General features: G+C 34.5%; 3 protein-coding genes across 5 annotated transcripts; 1 reads left to right on the forward strand and 2 right to left on the reverse strand.

The window, feature by feature from the left end:
- Positions 1-253: 253 nt before the first annotated feature.
- LOC114372425 (photosystem II reaction center W protein, chloroplastic-like) lies at positions 254-1553 on the reverse strand. Its single transcript, XM_028329963.1, has 2 exons — positions 1336-1553; positions 254-718 (listed from the first exon to the last, which is right to left on the reverse strand). Exons 1-2 carry the CDS (start codon positions 1427-1429, stop codon positions 402-404), a joined length of 411 nt encoding a protein of 136 aa, XP_028185764.1. The 5' UTR covers positions 1430-1553; the 3' UTR covers positions 254-401.
- Positions 1554-2209: 656 nt separating this feature from the next.
- On the reverse strand, positions 2210-7453 carry LOC114372474 (probable galacturonosyltransferase 6). Of its 3 annotated transcripts, none has more exons than XM_028330040.1 (8): positions 7080-7453; positions 6940-6974; positions 6340-6381; positions 6065-6212; positions 5671-5959; positions 4490-4847; positions 3735-4250; positions 2210-3367 (listed from the first exon to the last, which is right to left on the reverse strand). In XM_028330040.1, exons 1-8 carry the CDS (start codon positions 7189-7191, stop codon positions 3104-3106), a joined length of 1764 nt encoding a protein of 587 aa, XP_028185841.1. In that variant the 5' UTR covers positions 7192-7453; the 3' UTR covers positions 2210-3103. The 3 variants fall into 3 exon arrangements, with proteins under 3 accessions (XP_028185841.1, XP_028185842.1, XP_028185840.1); XM_028330041.1 differs by having other exon boundaries at positions 5671-5953; positions 6065-6218; XM_028330039.1 differs by having other exon boundaries at positions 6065-6218.
- Positions 7454-10740: 3287 nt separating this feature from the next.
- LOC114369276 (E3 ubiquitin protein ligase DRIP2-like) lies at positions 10741-16654 on the forward strand. The gene is made up of 8 exons (XM_028326471.1): positions 10741-10955; positions 11067-11263; positions 11947-12046; positions 13349-13679; positions 13833-14275; positions 14406-14456; positions 15480-15552; positions 16130-16654. The coding sequence occupies exons 2-8, from the start codon at positions 11146-11148 to the stop codon at positions 16301-16303; spliced, it is 1290 nt and encodes a 429-aa protein (XP_028182272.1). The 5' UTR covers positions 10741-10955; positions 11067-11145; the 3' UTR covers positions 16304-16654.
- Positions 16655-18451: the final 1797 nt, after the last annotated feature.

Below are 18451 nucleotides of genomic sequence, written 5' to 3' on the forward strand. Positions count from 1 at the left end.
CCAATGATCATAGACCTTAGCAATTGCAGCTAATCCAGAAAAACAGATGCAATTGGTCTAGTGATTGGGAGGACGAATACAAAATACTTGGCTTGTACTTTAACTCGATTCTTGGTTAATTGTGTTTTGGGGAACTCATATATAGATTCTTTAAGGCTTAAGCATCACAATTGCTTTTTCTACTCGTCCATTTGCTAGGTATCGGCACATTGCGTGTTAGTGTTATGAATTTAAAACAAACAACTGAAACAAGTAGAAGCAAAGAAGATTGGGAGTTGAAAGAAAGAAGAGGAAATTAACCACACTGGTTTTTTTTTTAACAACACAGAAGATGAGTGGACTCTTTGCGATTTCTACAATCCATCATCATCATCATCACCCACCCTACAACCCAGGATATTTTAAAGGGACAGTCCTGACTCTTCATCCTCTTCAAGAGAGGAAGTGTAGACAAAATAGAGAGCCCAGATGAGTCCGAAGACGCCGAACAGGATCCAACCGAGAAGGTTGTTGCTGAGGCCGAAGGGTAGCCCGGTTCCTTCAGTGCTAAGTCTCTCATCCACCAAGGCCATGGCTGGGCCTGACATGGCTGCGGCGCTGGCCGCTGCCATCAAAGATGCCCCCATCCCCAACATGCTTGAGCTGCTTTCCTTCACAGAAGAAGGCTTTTCCTCCATGGAGCAACTCACTCTTCCCACCTTACCCATTGCTGGCAAACCTATATAAATACACAACTGAATCCTTAAGGAAGAGAACATAAGTTATGAACTCAGAATGCAAGTTTACATTCTCATTTCAGCACAAACCACTACTGTATATAATAAAAATGTCCAACTCAGTGTTTTGTGAGTTTTATGTAAACTTCTACGAATAAAAAAAACACCATTATAATAAATTTACAATAACTACCTTAAAATGTAATTGGGAGTAAGAAGGTGATTTTGTGATTGGGCGAAAGATCATAAGGGTTTTGGAATGATAAAGAAGTCATGAATTCGAATCTTCCACTAAGATACCAGACTAATTATTAACATTTGTCATAAAAAAATAATGTAATTAGATTGATAGCAGATAACCGTTAAACTCTTTTAAGAAAATGGTTGATTGATCAACCAACATCATCCATCAACCAAACACGTATCTTAAAATTCTCATACTATATAATCGCTCTCAACATTCCTTTATCCCTTTCTTTTTTCTTTTTTTTATCGTCTTATTGCATGACATGTTGAAGAAATATCAGACATTGAAAGAGCTTATATATATTTTACTTGTGTTCCAGAAAGATGATTGTCCTATTTCATAATGGCAAATTAGAAAGAGAAGATAACTAACCAAGAACGGGAGATGAGAACCCAAGAGAACGTTTTTGCACTAGACATGCGCGGGTGATCGATGGGGTTGTGATAGCAGCGGAGATGGTTGCCATTTTCTTCAGTAACTATGGATGATTATCGAAATGAAATGATACAGAGTATGACTAGGCTACTTACACAGATTTCTTCCTAAGCTTAACGTTAAAACTAATATCATCGCTGCGAAGACAATCCTATGCACCACAAAACATGGATAGATTCTTGGCCCCATGTTAGATATCCTTATCTGCAGCAATCCAATGATTTTCATCCATGTGTCAAATGATCGGTTTCATGACCAATATTCCCCTCACACAATCTAAGGTGATGTTTGGAAGTTGTAACAATTTTTTTTCCGGAATAATAATAATTATTTTATTTCTTTCAAATACATTCACGCACTGAGCTTCTTCCCTCTCTCCACAGAAATAATTAGAGCGGAAGGGAATAAATAATAGACAACAATAATTAGAAATAAGAAACTCAAACAAATTGCAGTGAAAAAAAAAAACTCAAACAAACATAATGTCAATTGGTTGTGAATTACACTTCCTATTTAATATATATATATATATATATATATATATATATATATATATATATATATATATATATATATATATGTTCTAACATTGAATCACAAATTAATATGTATTGATTTTTAATTGCTTGATTATGTCAAATCTTTTACATAGAGAATATATTCTATCATATTATAGATGCAAAATACTAGTTGTATTTGCTAATGATTAATCTTTATTAAATAATTTAATAATCACTTTTAATAAGATATCTCCCTTTTAATCATGTTATTTTTATCCGCACATTGATTGATAGTGTAATATCCATTAAACTCATTTAACAATTCTCACACATGATTTTATAAATATTAATAACTTCCCTCTGAAAATGTATAATTAACTTTCCTCTCAAAATACCTGAAAATTTCCCTAGAGTACCTTCCAAAAACTAGAGGGATCATGACACATCCACATGAAAATAAAATAAAAATCAGCATCTCAAACAAATAGTAACTCGGTATAAATGGTAATAATAGGCCTGCCTCTTCCTCCACTGTGATTTCTGAGCCTTCCTAATAATACCCTCCTGTCCAATTTAACTTCTGATATTCCATAACTACCAGAGAAAAGAGAATGAAAAACAGCTAGATCTTGGCTATGGGAAACACTATGTAGAGAAGTGGTCATTCCTTTCCACTTTGTAAAGACTAGAGATAAATCATCCTCACGGAACAATTCAAAACACAGCCGTAATCTCTAATTTGGAACTTTGTTCTTCAAATAGGCCAGCTCCCAGTCGACGCATGGAACTAACGATTTGCCTCCAAATTCACATTAAAATCTCTCAAATAACACAAAAGAAAGTATGAGTTGCTTCAGCATGAATCACATCCGGGGGCCTTGTGACAGCCCAACCAAAATACACACTAAAGGGCAAAGAATGTTGGCATAAATTAAGAGACGCCAAAGATTATATACACAACAACCAATTGCATCTGCAAGCAGGTAAAATGCACGTCACTGACTCTTCATCTTGATTGTAAGTTGTAACGATAAATATGCTAAGTTTCGAGAAAGAAGTGCATGGAAATTTTGGGGTGGTCAGAGATATGGAGAACTTTAATCGATTGCAGAAATATTAACGTGAAGAAAGTCATGAATGTGCCATCAAGCTTGTCGACAACAGAATCCCCGTCATGTCAGGTAGAGGGAACTTTGAATTTTGAACTATGCCTGGAGATTGCACTGTTGCAAAAAAATGTTGTCAAAATTCAAGAATTTGGTCCAATAACTTTTATATCTTCCCATTGCAATATCCAGCCACGGCTTCCTAAGCCCATCATAGTGTATAACGGAAGCCTGCTCAATCTCATTTCGATCAACATCCGAACTATAGCCAAGGCCAAGAACATGCCACTGTCTATCCAACAACTCTGTCTTATTATAGAAAGTCAGCCAGCCTAAAGGTAGACTTCCAATGTTCCACAAACCCTGCAACCGTTAACCCAGACAAATACATTAGACAATTTTATTTTAAAAAATGAAGTTATTGGGGAAAGAAAAGACAAGTTGCTCTAACAAATTAACATTTCTGCTCCATCTCAAACAGTAATTTGAATGATAAGACATATTCCCTAATGTGATTCAACCGCCAAATTAGATACATGAAGAAAACGCCAATTTGAAATGCAAATCTAAATGCCATGGTGATATAAAATCTTTGACCTGATAATAGTCTCTATTTCAGGTCATTCATAGTCAGAAGAGTTAAGGACATTTACTTGGAGAAATTTGATTGGGCTATATAATATAGAAACACCACAAAATTAGTACAAATAAAGACATTTTTTAACCATACCATTTGCACATAATTCTGATAGACAGCAGTTAAATTATGTCTCCTCCACTGTTGCAAATCAAACAAGTTCATCCCAAATGCCCATGTGCAAGCATTGGCATCAAACCGCTTTCCAATTAATGGATCTGACAAGTTTATGAACATATCAATCCTATAAAATGGGATTTTTCCTTCCTGACAAGTTCCAACAGCTCCAATTACGTTTCCCTTCATATTGATATTCCATAGTTCACTGAGATCTTGTTGCACCACCACATCATGATCCAAAAGTACAATCTTATTTAAAGCAGGAAAAATGTCTGGAAGGTAGAAATGCAGGTAGTTCAGTTCAGAAGTGAATCTTGGATAGCTGGAATTATTTTCCTGGTAGGTATTGTACTTGGACGACCATTCAAAGTTGTCTATGCTCAGTATGTGGACTGTAGCTTTGGCAGGAGGATTTATTAAGAACCACATTGAGATTGCTGGTAAGTTGAGTGATTTGGTCAATACATGGAAAACAAGTTTCTCCTGTTCCTGCAATTTGGAAATCATTGTCAATCTTTCTCGCCACTTATATATACAGACTTAATCGTTTGCATTGGAGATTTGTAGTCAATAATGAGAACTGTTAAGAATTATAGGTTTATGGAATAATGGAAAAAGAGTGACAACGAAAACATCAGATCAAAAGTAAAATTAAAGAGTGACAGTGTTAAAAGAAAAAAACAAAATAAAAGGAAGCTAATCCACATAATAAAAAAGGTATTATTTACCTTGGCAGTAGAGATAGTAGAATTAACAACCGCTGCACATGCCAGAACATTGTCAGAGAAGACAGCATAATGATAAAGGTCAGGGTGATAAATTTTATTTTCATTTGGAAGCTTTCTCTCCTCAGGCCTCAAGGCAAAGTATTCTGCAGTCAACCGCATAGAAAGACAGTGTAGGCCTTTTGGGGCAGTCCTTGCAGCAAGATGAACAAGATATGTTGCTTGATGTCTCTGAGAACGGACTTGCTCTTCAGCCTGACGCAGCATTGTATGAAGCTTAGCACCCAGAGCAGAGCAGTCTGGGAAAGCACGATAGACTTTAGACAGGGAAGCCTCCATGTGTCTCATTTTCTGCAAAGCACTGTGAACTTTGCGTGTTTTCAGATTGAAAAATATTGTCAACTTTTGTTAACAATTTATTTCACATCAAATTTCTACATGAATTTTTTTCTATATGATTATTTTTGTACTGGAAAATAAGCTATCACTACTCACTACTTGCTAGTTTCTAACGTATTATAAATTTATAATTTGAATTTTTGAGAAAAAACTTGTGTGCTGGTCCTGGAAAAATAAAAGGTTTCTTAATGTCATCTTTCCATTTCTAAGTCCCTCAATTAAATCCTCCTTGTACATTTAATTAGCTTCAACTAATCCTTCTGTATAACCTATATATATGCTCAGTCAGTGATGAGGATAGGAAGGACCAGCATGAAGCAAATTAAAATAAATAAAGAATGCAAAGATTCAAGTATTCAACTGAAAAAATTAAACTCCGCCTATGGTATCATTGCCGCTCCCAAGCCTGGGTAAACAAGGAGGGTTGTGTTAGACCCTTGGTAGTCAATGTAAAACTCGTTGATATACCAAACATGGATCATCCATGACATATTTGAGGATTTGGTCTTTAACTGAACCCGATGGCATTGTGTGATACATGTAGCTAACCTCACCTGATGAGATAATCAGATTGTAATAGCTTTCGGTGTTGTATTCAGTTGAGAAAATTAGCAATCAACATTGTGGGGTGAAATGAAGTGTCAAACATACATTTTACAAGGACCAACCAACACATTAGTAATTTTCATTTGAAATTTCTAGATTGTAGTAGTTAAACTGTTAAAGGGTTAAATACACTCTTTTCTGAACTAAATGCAAACATAGACTTACATAGGAAATTTTACCTCGTTGACAGATCCGAATCCTGGGTGGCTTCTCCAACTGCTAATTCCATCTCTCTCGTTAGCTGCTCCAAATCCCTCAAGCGTAAATTGCTGCTTGGTGGTGCAATTTTCAAGTATGCTTTGGCTAAAATAACTTGATCCTTAATCTCTTGAACCTTCTTATTTGTAACTTGAATATTCTTCTCTGACATTCTCTGTGAATCATGTATGTTCCTACCTTGAGCCATGAAGGATAATTCATTCTGCTGAGCTCCCTGGCGTTGTCCTTTATCTGGGTTGAATCCTGAAACTTGACAATAGTGCACACTTCAGCCAGTCCCACATAGTTGATTACTTAAGTGGCATTACGTAAGCCCAAAAGTAAATAGTAAAATGTAAACCTATATATACCAACCATTTCTTTCCAAAGTGGTAGTTCTGTAACCTGCAATTCCAGATTCCTTAAAATCATTATTCTTTTCTGAATAGTAACTAATTGTTGAAGCAAAATCCTTTTCCGTATAAACAACTTGATTTGGCTCTTCTAATCCGTCAGCACCTTCCTGAATCTCAAAAACAGGCCGAAAATCACAAATTATATTCAAAATTATTTATCTGTCAATTCACTTGGGAAAGAAAACAAGAATTTAACGAAAAGAGGAAAATTCATTATCAAATATCCTGTACTACCTGTTCTACAGCATTTAACTTCAAAGTATCTCCCCTGTATGTCTGCAGCGAAAAACAAATAAATACATAAAATAAAATAAGGGACAAAACTTATATATAGTTCCAAAGTGCTATTGGTGTCATTCTCCAATAAGAATTGGAGATTTATCTCTGTAATACACATCAACATTTGATGGAAATCTCATTATGCAAATTATTGATGTGAAACTCCAATTCTGATCAGAAAACAACACGAAAAAACACTTCTCGAGTTGTATCTAAGTTATATCCCAAAATAAATTCAAGTTCCAAAGCAGAGCGTAGAGTTCAACTGGCTGCTTTGAAAGCAGAATATATTTTCCTCCACTAGAAATAAATGAATCCGAAGTATACAGATTATCCACAACTAAAATCCGAGAGAGAGCGAGAAATTCCATTGACTAGTCCACTCACCGACACTCGAAATTAAAATTAAAATCTACTAAAAAAAAAAGAAGCTTAACTACATTTTCTCCAGCTCAAACTCATTCCTAGAAACCAAGAACAAGGTGAACGAGAAACACGTTCCAGCAAAAAAAACAAAGAAATAATCAGTTCAAGCTCGAGAATCAGAAATCTTACAGCGCGATATAAATCTTCGAGAAACTCTCTTCTCCCTGAAACGCCGGTCACAGAAACGCACATAATCAATCGGAGAAGTGATAACATGAGTGATAAAAAATGCAAAGCGGCATTGCAGTTTGCATCATGAGAGAGATTACCGAGAAGAGTGAGAAGGTTGAGGCGGTGAGAGACGAAGACGAGAGGAGCGACGACGGAGAGAAAGAAGAGAGAGAGGAGGAGAATCCTCTGGCAGAGACGGATTTTGCTCATTGGTGAGTGTGGTTCTTCTTCTTCTGGATCCTTCACGAGAAGAAGAAGTACATTACATTTCGCAGATTCAGATCCCGGAGAGGATATGATAGTTCCACCGGAATGAGCACGTACGTAGGATTTCACTTACTCTGTGTTTACCGTGTTACTGTTAGCGAGACAGAGAAGAAAGATATACAGAAAGTGAGAAAACGAAGCTTAGCTTTGTCCATGTTTATCGTTCCGACACGGCTGTGTCAGCTAACCTGTGACAGTCGGTGAGAAAGAGCCAAGTCAAGTTAAATTGACCATGAAAGTTACTTTTTTTTATATAAAAATAAAAGCATTATATTTATTTTATTTTATTTTCTAAAAAATAAATTAAAATAATAAAAAAATACTTCTTTATTTTTATATTTTTTAGAACAAAATAAATTGGAATTTTTCAATTAAGAATAATAAAAGCAAACAGAAAATTGGATCCGTACGTTGCAAATTAAAAATAAAATATCCTGCTGTAAAATAGTTGAGTAATTATTTTTTAGAAAGTAAAAAGTAGAATTGATTAATATTTATCTATAAACATTTAAAAATATATATGAGATATCATTTAAAATAGTTCATGACTTTTTGTTTATAAAATAATTCATTATTTTAATCAGATTTTAATTTCAATTATCTTATGATTATTTTGAAAAGTTAAAATAAACATATAGACATTTTAAAAGTGATTATTTTTAAAAAAATAATTTTCATGAAAAAATGTAAAAAAATGTCAAATATTTCTTTTTAAAACATGTCTTAATTTTTTAAAATTATTTTTCCTTTTCTATGATCATAGATCAAATATAATAAACAATTTCAAGTATCTTGAGATTACTTTTTGAAAATAAAAAAATGATTAAATCTTTAACTGGAAATCAAAATATAATATCATTTTTAAAGGTAATTTGAAATAATGAATTTAGAATAACATATACTCCAAATTTTGAATGTTAAAAATAAATTCAACATACTCTTATTAGGATCCTAATATCATGTTATTTGATTAAAACATACTTTCATATCATTATTATCTTATCTTATCTTGCTTTATCTTACCTAAACTTTATTTTAAGGTTGTTTCTATTTAAATTATTAATATTTAATAGTATTATATTATATCATCTTTTTCTTGTTGTTGCTTCTACTACTACATTGTTACTATTGTTGTTGTTACCTTGGTGTTAGAAACTAATAGGAATGAGATAATAAGAGAACAATCAAATTAAACCTAAAGAGGGACTAATCCCATAAGTCACGACTCACCCCGTGTCTATGAGAAAGGAAAAAGAATAAGAATTAGGTTTACTTGTTAGAAAATAAAAAAGATAGCAAAAACAGGAAAGGATGGGCGAGAAAAAAAGAAGAAAAACAAGAGTTTGGAAACTATGTTAGAGCTTACCTTTATGCTTTCCCGTATGACTCCTTTACCTTTCATATGCTTTTTCTTTCATATTTACTTTTACCTTCATTCCCACCATGCCTCTAATATTAATGATAGGGTTTATAAAATGTGTTAGAATGAACTATTTGGATAAACACATTGATTGTATTTTTGGATTGAATTTCATGAATTAGTGGTTAAGCATGTTAGCAATCATGTTTTCCTATGTATCCTGTGATTTGTAATGGTTGGGATAGGTTAAGCATTGACTGTATGAGTTTAGAGGGAGTATTGAAGTGTTTAGAAACCTTTAAGGAAGATGATTTGTGCAAAAATCACAACTTTGTGTAGAAATCACAAATTTCATAAATCGCAAATATTGGGTAATGAGTTTAGGACAATTTTAGGAGAAATTTGCTTAAACAAATTTGGCTCGCTTAAGCAAATTTTAGAAGTTGAATAGTCCTTAGATGCCTTCATAAGAAATGTAGCTTTAGATGTTAGCTAGCCAATGACTTTGGTCTCACCCAAAGATAAGGTCCAGAACTCAAGATATGGTGGTTTTACTTAGCAAGGGTTGAGAGTTGTCAAGATTATGTGGTAAGTTTTCCTTTTTCCTAATTTTATAAATTATGGATGATAAAAATAGATCTTAAGGTTAAATAAAAGTTATAGATAATTGTCTTAACTTTTAAATAAAATGAACATTAACTTAATAGAATTAGTACAACCCTAAACATTACTATTACACTTAATGAAAGTCATGCTTAAGTGAGGAGAATATGACAATATGTTATATACGAATCAAAATGGGTATGCATGATGCTAATTTTTTAGCTATATATATGTACGTGATTAGTGTATATTCTGAAATGTGTGATGGTAAATGTATAAAATCCCGAAAATCTTGAGAATAAGTTTGCTTGTGGCCTTCTGAATATATACATTGCATGAGTCTTGTAATAGAGATTGAGAATGAGATGCAATTGGATACCTTTAGGGCAAGTGACCTAACCTATGAGATGGCAAGAATGGACTTGAGTGGTATGTTAGTAGTGAGTAACCTAGCATGTGAAAGGTAAGAATGGGCTCACTATTTGCAATGGAAGTCCAGTGGGACTAGTGTTTACTTTGAGATGTGACATAATCATAACATTTGAAAGTTGATGAATAGATATGGATCAAATATAACATATTGCCATATTCTCCTCATTTAAGCGTAACCTTCGTTAAGTGTAATAATATTGTTTAGAGTTATACTAACTCTATTAAGTTAATATTTATCTTATTAAGATATGATGGGGGTTATGAAAAGTTTAACTTGGACCTTAGGGTTTTCAAAGACTTGGTGTGGAAGCTCCAATGACATGAGTTGATCCCATGGAGTTACAACCTACTTGTAAAGTTGGATATTGTAGTCATATGGAAGGTATCGATGTTGATGACATTTTTTATGGATAGACCAACACTCCTAGACTATTCCTTTGAGTTAGATATGATAAAATATGTGCATTGAGTAGAGTTTGATGGACAAGACATACATATGCATAATGTTACAATATAATGTGTTGGATTGTGTTATGAGATTATGTGAACTCAACCTCTCAAGATCTTAGTATCTAGTTGGTGGAAGTTCATCACTCTTTTTCATTGAAATTGAAGATCTCAATTCATTTTATCCTTATTATATTGATAGACTTTTTCTATTCATCTAACCAAATCTTGTCCTTAACATTTTTTTTCTCTCCTCAACTATTATATTGTTTATTTTCTTTTGCTTTTTAGCTTGAGAAGGTGGTGACACAAGTTAACTTGGAGTTAAAGCTAAATTTTGTGAATTTAATATTTCAATATAATATATGTTATTTTAATTTTAATAAGGGACTAAAAGTGCGGGAAAAAAAAGAGTAATACAAAAAAAAAATTAGAAAGAGCGAGGCGCAGGTACACCAACCCCGTGATGCACGCGAGCGCAGATAAACCAAACCCCCCTCCCAACACTGCGCTCACACGTAATCTAGTAATCTAGCTAGAGTGCGCATCTTAAAGTAGGAGAGCGCCACGGTGCACGTTATCTCCGCCTCCGACATCACTCTCCATCTGTTTCTGTTCGAACAAAATAAATACAAGGTTTCTTTTGAGAGAAAAAAGAATAATAATAATAAAAAGACAAACCTGTTTGTGAGAGCGTTGGTTAATGCCTTTTTTTCCTCTCTCGATTGAGATCAACCTCAACAACACCAACGCTGTCCGAATCCAACAATAAGTTCCACCTAAATCCACGTCCAATCTCACCGACCCATCTCGTTTAATTTTTCTTAACACTCTTCACCGATCCTCACATGGCTACACTACTTAGGTCCCTTTTCTTAATTCCTTTCTATCTATGCCACATAGTAATATGTTATTATCTATTTAGCGTTTGATTGTTGATTTTGGTTGTATGTGGTATATGGTGGTGTTAATGCAGGTGATTATTGTAGCTAAGTGGACGTAAATTTGCATGCAGTGATAAGATAGGATTGATATACGTGGGTGAGTGAAGGTTGATGAAGATGAAGAGGTTGGTGAAAGTGAAGAGGGATGCGATTGCAGCATGCATGACTTGCCCGCTCTGCAATAAGTTCCTCAAAGAAGCCACTGCTATTTCTCTTTGCCTTCATACGTGTAATTAACCGCTTTTCCTCCTTCTTAATTCATCTTTTCTATACGAATATGACTCTTCTAATATATATATTCGTTCCCTTTTGTTATTCCCCCCCCACATTCTCATGTGAATTTTCTCTAATTTTGATTGTTTTCTGCGTTTTAATTTCCCTTTCATGGGGGTGGTTATTGCGTTTTTTCCATTTGGTTTTGCTGCTTCTTTTACTCGCGATGGGGGCGTATTTGGTATTTGTTTAATTATTACAGATAAGGGTGTTTCGTGTTTGGTAATTAAATGCTTTTGAAAATTCTATTTTCACTCCTATGTGTAGCCATGTCACACACCATCGAGAACGTGATTGTGAGCAGTACTGTGACTATTTTCTTGTGTCTTCACTTTTCTAGTGTTGTTTTACCTTATAAACATCACCTATCCGTTTCTTGCATTTTAGTGCCTAAAAAGATATAATAGGAAATCAATCGTATTCAAGTCTACAAACCATTCAATAGAGGCCTTTCTTAATTTACTTATTTTCTTATGCCAATAAGACTTAGGAGTATATATTGTATGGAACTATGCCTGATGGTTTTTCCCCTGGACAATTTTCAAGCTAATTGTTTAGAGTTCGATGATGTAAAATTTGTGTTCCTTGTGAATGCTTTATAGGTGACTAGACATATTGATCCTATGGAATTTTATACAGTTTGCAGGAAGTGCATTTACGACAAAATTGCAGATGAAGAATTGGAAAATTGTCCAGTATGCAACATTGATTTGGGCATTGTTCCGCTCGAGAAAATGAGGTCAGTTCCTTCAGACAATTTTGTGACTCACCCCTCTCTTGTTGTACCTTTTCTTCAAAAAGAAGAGAGAGGGGGGGGGGGGGGTAACTATAAAAACCCCTCTCGTCTATTTTGACATGGTTGTGAGTTGTTAAATATGCATGAAAGGTGTTGATTTAACTTGGTATGTTGTACCAACAAGAGATTCTGTTTTGCAAGTCAATTATCATTTAAAGGCTGCTAAAATAGAGATGTAAGATAGAGCATTTCTTTGAAGAAACAAATATATTGTTGATGTGTCTAGATGTGCACTGTAAAGCTGTCTAATGCCACTGATTGCTCAAACATTTAGTGAAACCCCATAGAGAAAGAAAAAGGAAACAAACAGGTGTATTAGATTGATCATGCTGCAACTAGATCTTCCACTAGGTTGGTATCGTGCCGCAATTGCAACAATGAGAACTGTTTATGTTATGATGGTGCTATCAAGATAAAGTCATTGATTTCTTAAATTTATGAAAACTTGCTCCTGAAAAATCCACTTGTGGCATCTTAATAACTTGTCATAACATACATGTATGTGCACTATAACATCCAGGGAAATAAAATACATTCAGTTTGACATCCATAAATATTTTACCCAACTGTTTTTATAGTATGTATGCAGTTTAACTTCTGAATTTTTTCCGTTCATACATTTCATGTGTCTGATATTTCGCAAGAGAAAATATCAAAGTATTTAAGATGTATGAAACCAAAAATTAAACCAAAAGAAAATTTTAACAATCGTACTTTACCTTCATTAGATTGCTTTTAATAAAAGAGTGAATTACACTAACACCCCTATGGTTTCTTGAGATTGCACACACACTCCCTACTTCTTTTGATGTTTACAGCAACCTCCCATCGGGATATGCAGTGTAATATTTTCAAACAATCAAGGGGTATCGGTGTAATAATTTTCAAAAACTTAAGGGGGTTAGTGTAGGAGTAAAAGAAAGGAGAGTTATAAGGTGAAATTTGATGAAATCTCAAGGAGTGTCAATGTAATTTACTCTTAATAATTTATCATCTGAAATATTAGCTGGAATCAGAATAAGGAGGAACAGCATAAAAATAGTTCTAATCCAATTAATAGGATTGAGAACTGTCTCAGGCAGATATGATAAACTGGTAAAACTTAAGAAGGGTAAACTTTTCACCACTAGTATTTATATGTATGGCTTTGACATTGAAGCACACAGCTAAGTTTCTGTTAAAAAAATATTTTTTCTCTTTTAATTTGTTTCATGATAAGTTACATGTCTTGGTTCCTATTACCAGGCCAGATAACATTTTGCAAGATTTAAGGAACAAAATTTTCCCTTTCAAAAAAAGAAAGGAGAAGGCACCTGTATCTGTCTCCTCAGCACTATTACCAGCTAGAAGAAAGGAGAGATCACTTTCATCTTTGGTTGTCAGCACTCCAAGGGTATGTACACAGTCAACCATGACAGGAAGAAGAACAAAACCTGCAAGAAAGGCTAGTGGCCTGCAGGGATCTAGTTTCTCCATTGAGAAGCTCATTAAAAAAGAAGAGGAATTACTGGAAGATCACCAAGATAATTCATGCTCGCCTGACACTTCAAACAAGTCTGCTAAGAATGGTGGGCAGGTAGGAAAGGCAATCAGGCTGTTCTCATTGTGCTCGCCATGTCATATATGGTTCTGTTTACTTTGGTTTATTTTTTCATTATCTTGGTTCATTTGTTTTCTCTGATTGTATTGGAATTAGTTTGTAATGTGCTTGTACTTTTCATCGGTGTAGAGTTTGTCACCTTGTAAAAATAGCCAATCCATATGCAATAGAGAACCACAGAATGGTGCTGAACCACACGAAGCAAAATGGGATCTTTGGAAAACTTTGAATTATTTAGCAGAGGCTGCAAGTAGGAGTAAGCCTTTTAAGTCTAATGTGCAAGCATCTGATGCTAAACTAGAATCCATGAAAGTGACTGACAGTGATGCTAAAGTGCTGAAAGCCAAAATTAAGGAAAAGAAGCGCAAGGCAAAAGTCGAAGATGAAAAGATTATCACTGATCATGTCTCTTCTGATACAGCAAAACCCAACAAATTGCGAAGAGTTCGCCCAAGAAAGGAACCTGTTTTTGGAGAATCTAGAATATCACCTCAGGCTGTTCTGGATGCTACTGACAGAAATCTCTTATGGAATGATTCAATTTGGTTCTCCTTAGCAGCTTCTGAAAACCAGTGAGAAGACGTAGCTTTGCAATTTGAATTAACAATTTCTATCTTGAAATCCTGTAATAAATATATGCATTTCATAAATCATATTTTGAATATTTTTTCTATTTGTATTAATTTTGGACTAATGTTTCAGGGAAGGAGATGCACCTTTACCGCAAATTCCTTCAAATTATGTAAGAATAAAGTAAGTCCCTTCACATTTACTGGACCTCTGTACAGACTGTCACTACTTTATTATATGCTTTTAAACAAAAATATTCTGCTTAGAGCAATGTAGGACATAATTCTCTATCTTTTTTTTCTTTCTAAATTGAATATGTGATTCTATACATAGGTATTCATAAATATTTTTGTTATGCCCATCTGCACAGAGTAAATTTCATGCAACTTACTAAATCACATAAAAGGAAGTAATTGGTTTGACCTTTGGCTGATTGTACCTCAGTAGCAATGATTTATCATTCCATCAATTAGACAGGAAAATAAATCACAGAACATATGCAGATCAAGGTTGGTAGGACTGGGAGTGGGTGCTTAGACTTAGATGGAAGGCCCAAGATTTGGAGAGTATATGTTAGAAGGAACCGGGGTGTAAAAAGAGGAGGTGAGGTGGCAAGTGGCGTAACTGTTTTGCCAAGTGCATGAGAAGGGTATTGGGATATATAGGGAATGATTAGAAGAGGGAGGGGGTATCTTTTGGGATCATGAATTCTGTTATGATCAGAGGGCAATAGCCTTTCTGTAGGGGCCTAGCTCTGTGGCAGTTGGATTCATTCCTTCTGTATTTTATTTTCTGCGAATAATACAACTCATTCCCTGATTTACATTTTCATTTTGTTCCTTGTTTTCTGGTCCCTAACAAAGGTGATATGTAAGCTATTTTAGCATAACACTGTAACTATCCCAGGAAAAGAAAGAGGCCATGAATGCGTGAAATGATTGGCCACGTGGATTTTAAAGTATGCTTTCACCAATTCTACAGTCATATGGCCTATAGGCATGCTTCCCCTCCCCTCCCATCAGTAAATGTAGTACTAGCAGTATATGATGTCTTTCGTGTTCTCTCTTTGAATTAGTTTCTATTTACCCATCTGGAAATATGCCTGAGAAGCTGATTTTGCTTAATATTTGCTGCTCCTATGGCTTTTTAAATATAGATCTTACTGAGCTCTGATTTCTCATGTCTGTCTATTCATTTTGCTGACAGGAATGGAAGCATACCTGTCTCGTTTATCCAAAAATTATTAATGAAGAAACTAGGCCTGAATAGTGAGGATGAGGTAATTTCTTTGTTGGATATGAAATACACTCATGTAACTAGGGAATAGCTGGGCGTCAAAGACTAGTATCTTGGTGCTATACTTGGATTAATTTTCATCGAACCTTTGGTGTGTTCGAGCTAAGTAAATGTTGTGTTATAGCATCCACAATTTGATTGTCATTAAAGTTTTTCTGCTTGTCTCTTTAGCCATTGACATGTTGCGTTATTCTAAGACATGCACTTGTAATTATATTCTGAGACACTTTTCCCTATTACAATAGTGTGACAAGCCAGCTTCTATAAGCATCTTAATATTCATCTCTCATTTGATGGGGCAACAACTTAGCAGTGTCCTTTTAAGGTTTTATTTCATTGTCAATTTACTTATTATACAGTCATGTTTTGGTATTTAACTGTACATAATTTGTGGTAGCAACTCAGAACCACATCACAACATCACTCTTTTTTGTTACTTTTGGTGCTTCTGGGGGTGAAAACTATTGCTAGTTGTTGGCTCTAATAATTTCAAAATAGGCAAACTGTGCTAGTCTACATGTTGCTCAGTACTAACTCTTCAAGTTACTTTTTTCTTGTAGGTTGAGATTAAATGCATGGGACATCCAGTGCTTCCTTCACTGCAGGTGCAAAACTTGGTTGACTCATGGCTTGATATGGCGGCTTCAGGACATAGAATTCCAGCAACCATTGGATCCTCGGGGAAAGATTTTGTCATGATCCTAACCTATGGTCGGAAGGTCCTACACCCTTGATTGTGGTTCCCAGTTCTTCCCCTTTCACATTTTTATTATAGCATGAAAAATCGAAAACCTTCCCAGAATAATTGCTTCCTCGTCAACTGGCTTTCTTATGCCACTGTTGCCAATAGGAATGCAGTTATGAGGAAATCTCCTCTCCTGCTAGACTGTTGAATGTAGAGTAGCATGCCCTTTGTTTCTATACTTGTTGCGACTGATGGTTTCTTGAATATTTGACATTTCAATTTAGATAGCCTTTTCTTATTATTTTGACGCGAGTAGAGATATAGAAAAAAAAAGAAGTTTCTTTTGTGCTGAAACTCACAATGAATCAATGATCCTGACAAAGAAAAATCCACAATGGTAGCTTCTGATGTGTAGCAATTATATTAAAATTATGAACAAGTTACATTGATATCCTCCTGAGATTTTGTTTGGAAAATATTACAGTTACGTTACACGTACCCCTTTTAAAGTTAAAAAAACAGTCATTGTAAGGGGAAAAAACATATTCCCTGGTTTCTTTAAAGAAATAATGGATTTTCGCCTTTTTGGTTCAGGCAAGAAATTCTATTAAAAGCTAGGCATTACTCCATTTTTATTTTTTGGCCAAATAAAATTTAGGGAATGACGCAATATGGCCACATCAACCAGCACTGAAGTACATTCCATATTCCTGTGATTCATGGCCTCAGGCAGGTCAGCAATCATAAAATGAAGGATTTTGACAACAGCCCGTTGTTACACAAACGAAATTCTTTTTTTCCCTGACAACCCCCGTAGACCCTAACAATTTCTGGATTGATATGCAAAGCTTTGCTCGTACTGTTGCCGTCTGATTAGGCATGCATTTCCATTCTCAATTGGAAAGAAACGGCCGTTTTCACTCATCAAAAACAAATAAATTATGTCATAACCAATGTTTTTAAAATTGGATGGTGACTGAACCAATCAAGACATAGTTCATTGTTTCTAAAAAGGTCCGGTATTTTGGTCTTAACGAACTGATCATCAAACCGTTCCCGATTGAATAGGCCGGTCCAATCCGATGTTAAAAACCATGTCATAACAATGAAATACAAGCATGGATTCTCTCCCTGCTTTGTGAGATGTGCCATTAACTGGTAGGCATCTATCCATCTATTCATCAGATAAATATCTGAAAAAGAATTGGTAGTTCACTCTAATGGAATATAAAACTTGAGTTATGACAATTTCTTAACCATGTTTCTATCAGAAGGTGGTGATATAAAACCATTTATATGCCTTTACCAAATAGCACAAGTTATTGAAAGAGTTGATTCTTAACATGGTATTAGAGCCTTCACGCTCAAGTGCTCAATAGTTAAACAATTGCTATCCCATTTTTAATAATTAAGTTAAATTTCTGCACAAGATAAGGAGTATGCAGGTGCAAGCCCCTTACTTGAATAGACGTGAAACCAATTCCAGAAAAGCTAAAGCTTTTTAGGTAAAACCTCATGTTTATTAAACTTTTAACATGCCCTTTCAGACAAACTGTTGAACACTTAGTCGAAGACATGTAAATTTGAGGTTATATATCAAAGTTAAACCAACTCTCCTAATAACTTAAGCTATTAGATAGTGAAAAATGTGACGGGAAAAGACTAGAGAAAAGGACATGAAAAAGAATGAAGAGTGTTTGTATGAATATAATTCCCCTAAATGATTTTATGTAATTAACATGATTGTTCATTTTTCATAAATCTGTCGAGGCATAATTTTCAGGTGAAAGAATCGAATTTTCCGAATAGAATAGTCCAATCAGGAGGCAAGTGTGTAACAGGCTTTATAAGATATACCACAATAAAATATTATATGACACATGGAGATACCAGATAGTATACTAATTCTAGATAACCAAGAAATATTTTGGAAATTTAAGAGCCTGGTTTAGTTTGGGAGTAAAAATGTCAGTTTCATTTCCTGTTTTCACCCATTAATACAAAAATACTACCTTATTTTCACTCTATTCTTGTTTTTGAATAATAATTGCACAAGAAATAGTGAAAGGGAAGCTATAAAATGTTTGCACCATTTCTTATACACATTTAAAAACAAGGTGGCAATTTTATAGTTATAAGTAAAACAAGAAATGAAAACAAAAATGAAAAATGTTTTTTTACAAATCCAAATGACTCA

Source organism: Glycine soja, chromosome 10 (assembly GCF_004193775.1).
Source record: "Glycine soja cultivar W05 chromosome 10, ASM419377v2, whole genome shotgun sequence".
Classification (NCBI taxonomy): domain Eukaryota; kingdom Viridiplantae; phylum Streptophyta; class Magnoliopsida; order Fabales; family Fabaceae; genus Glycine; species Glycine soja.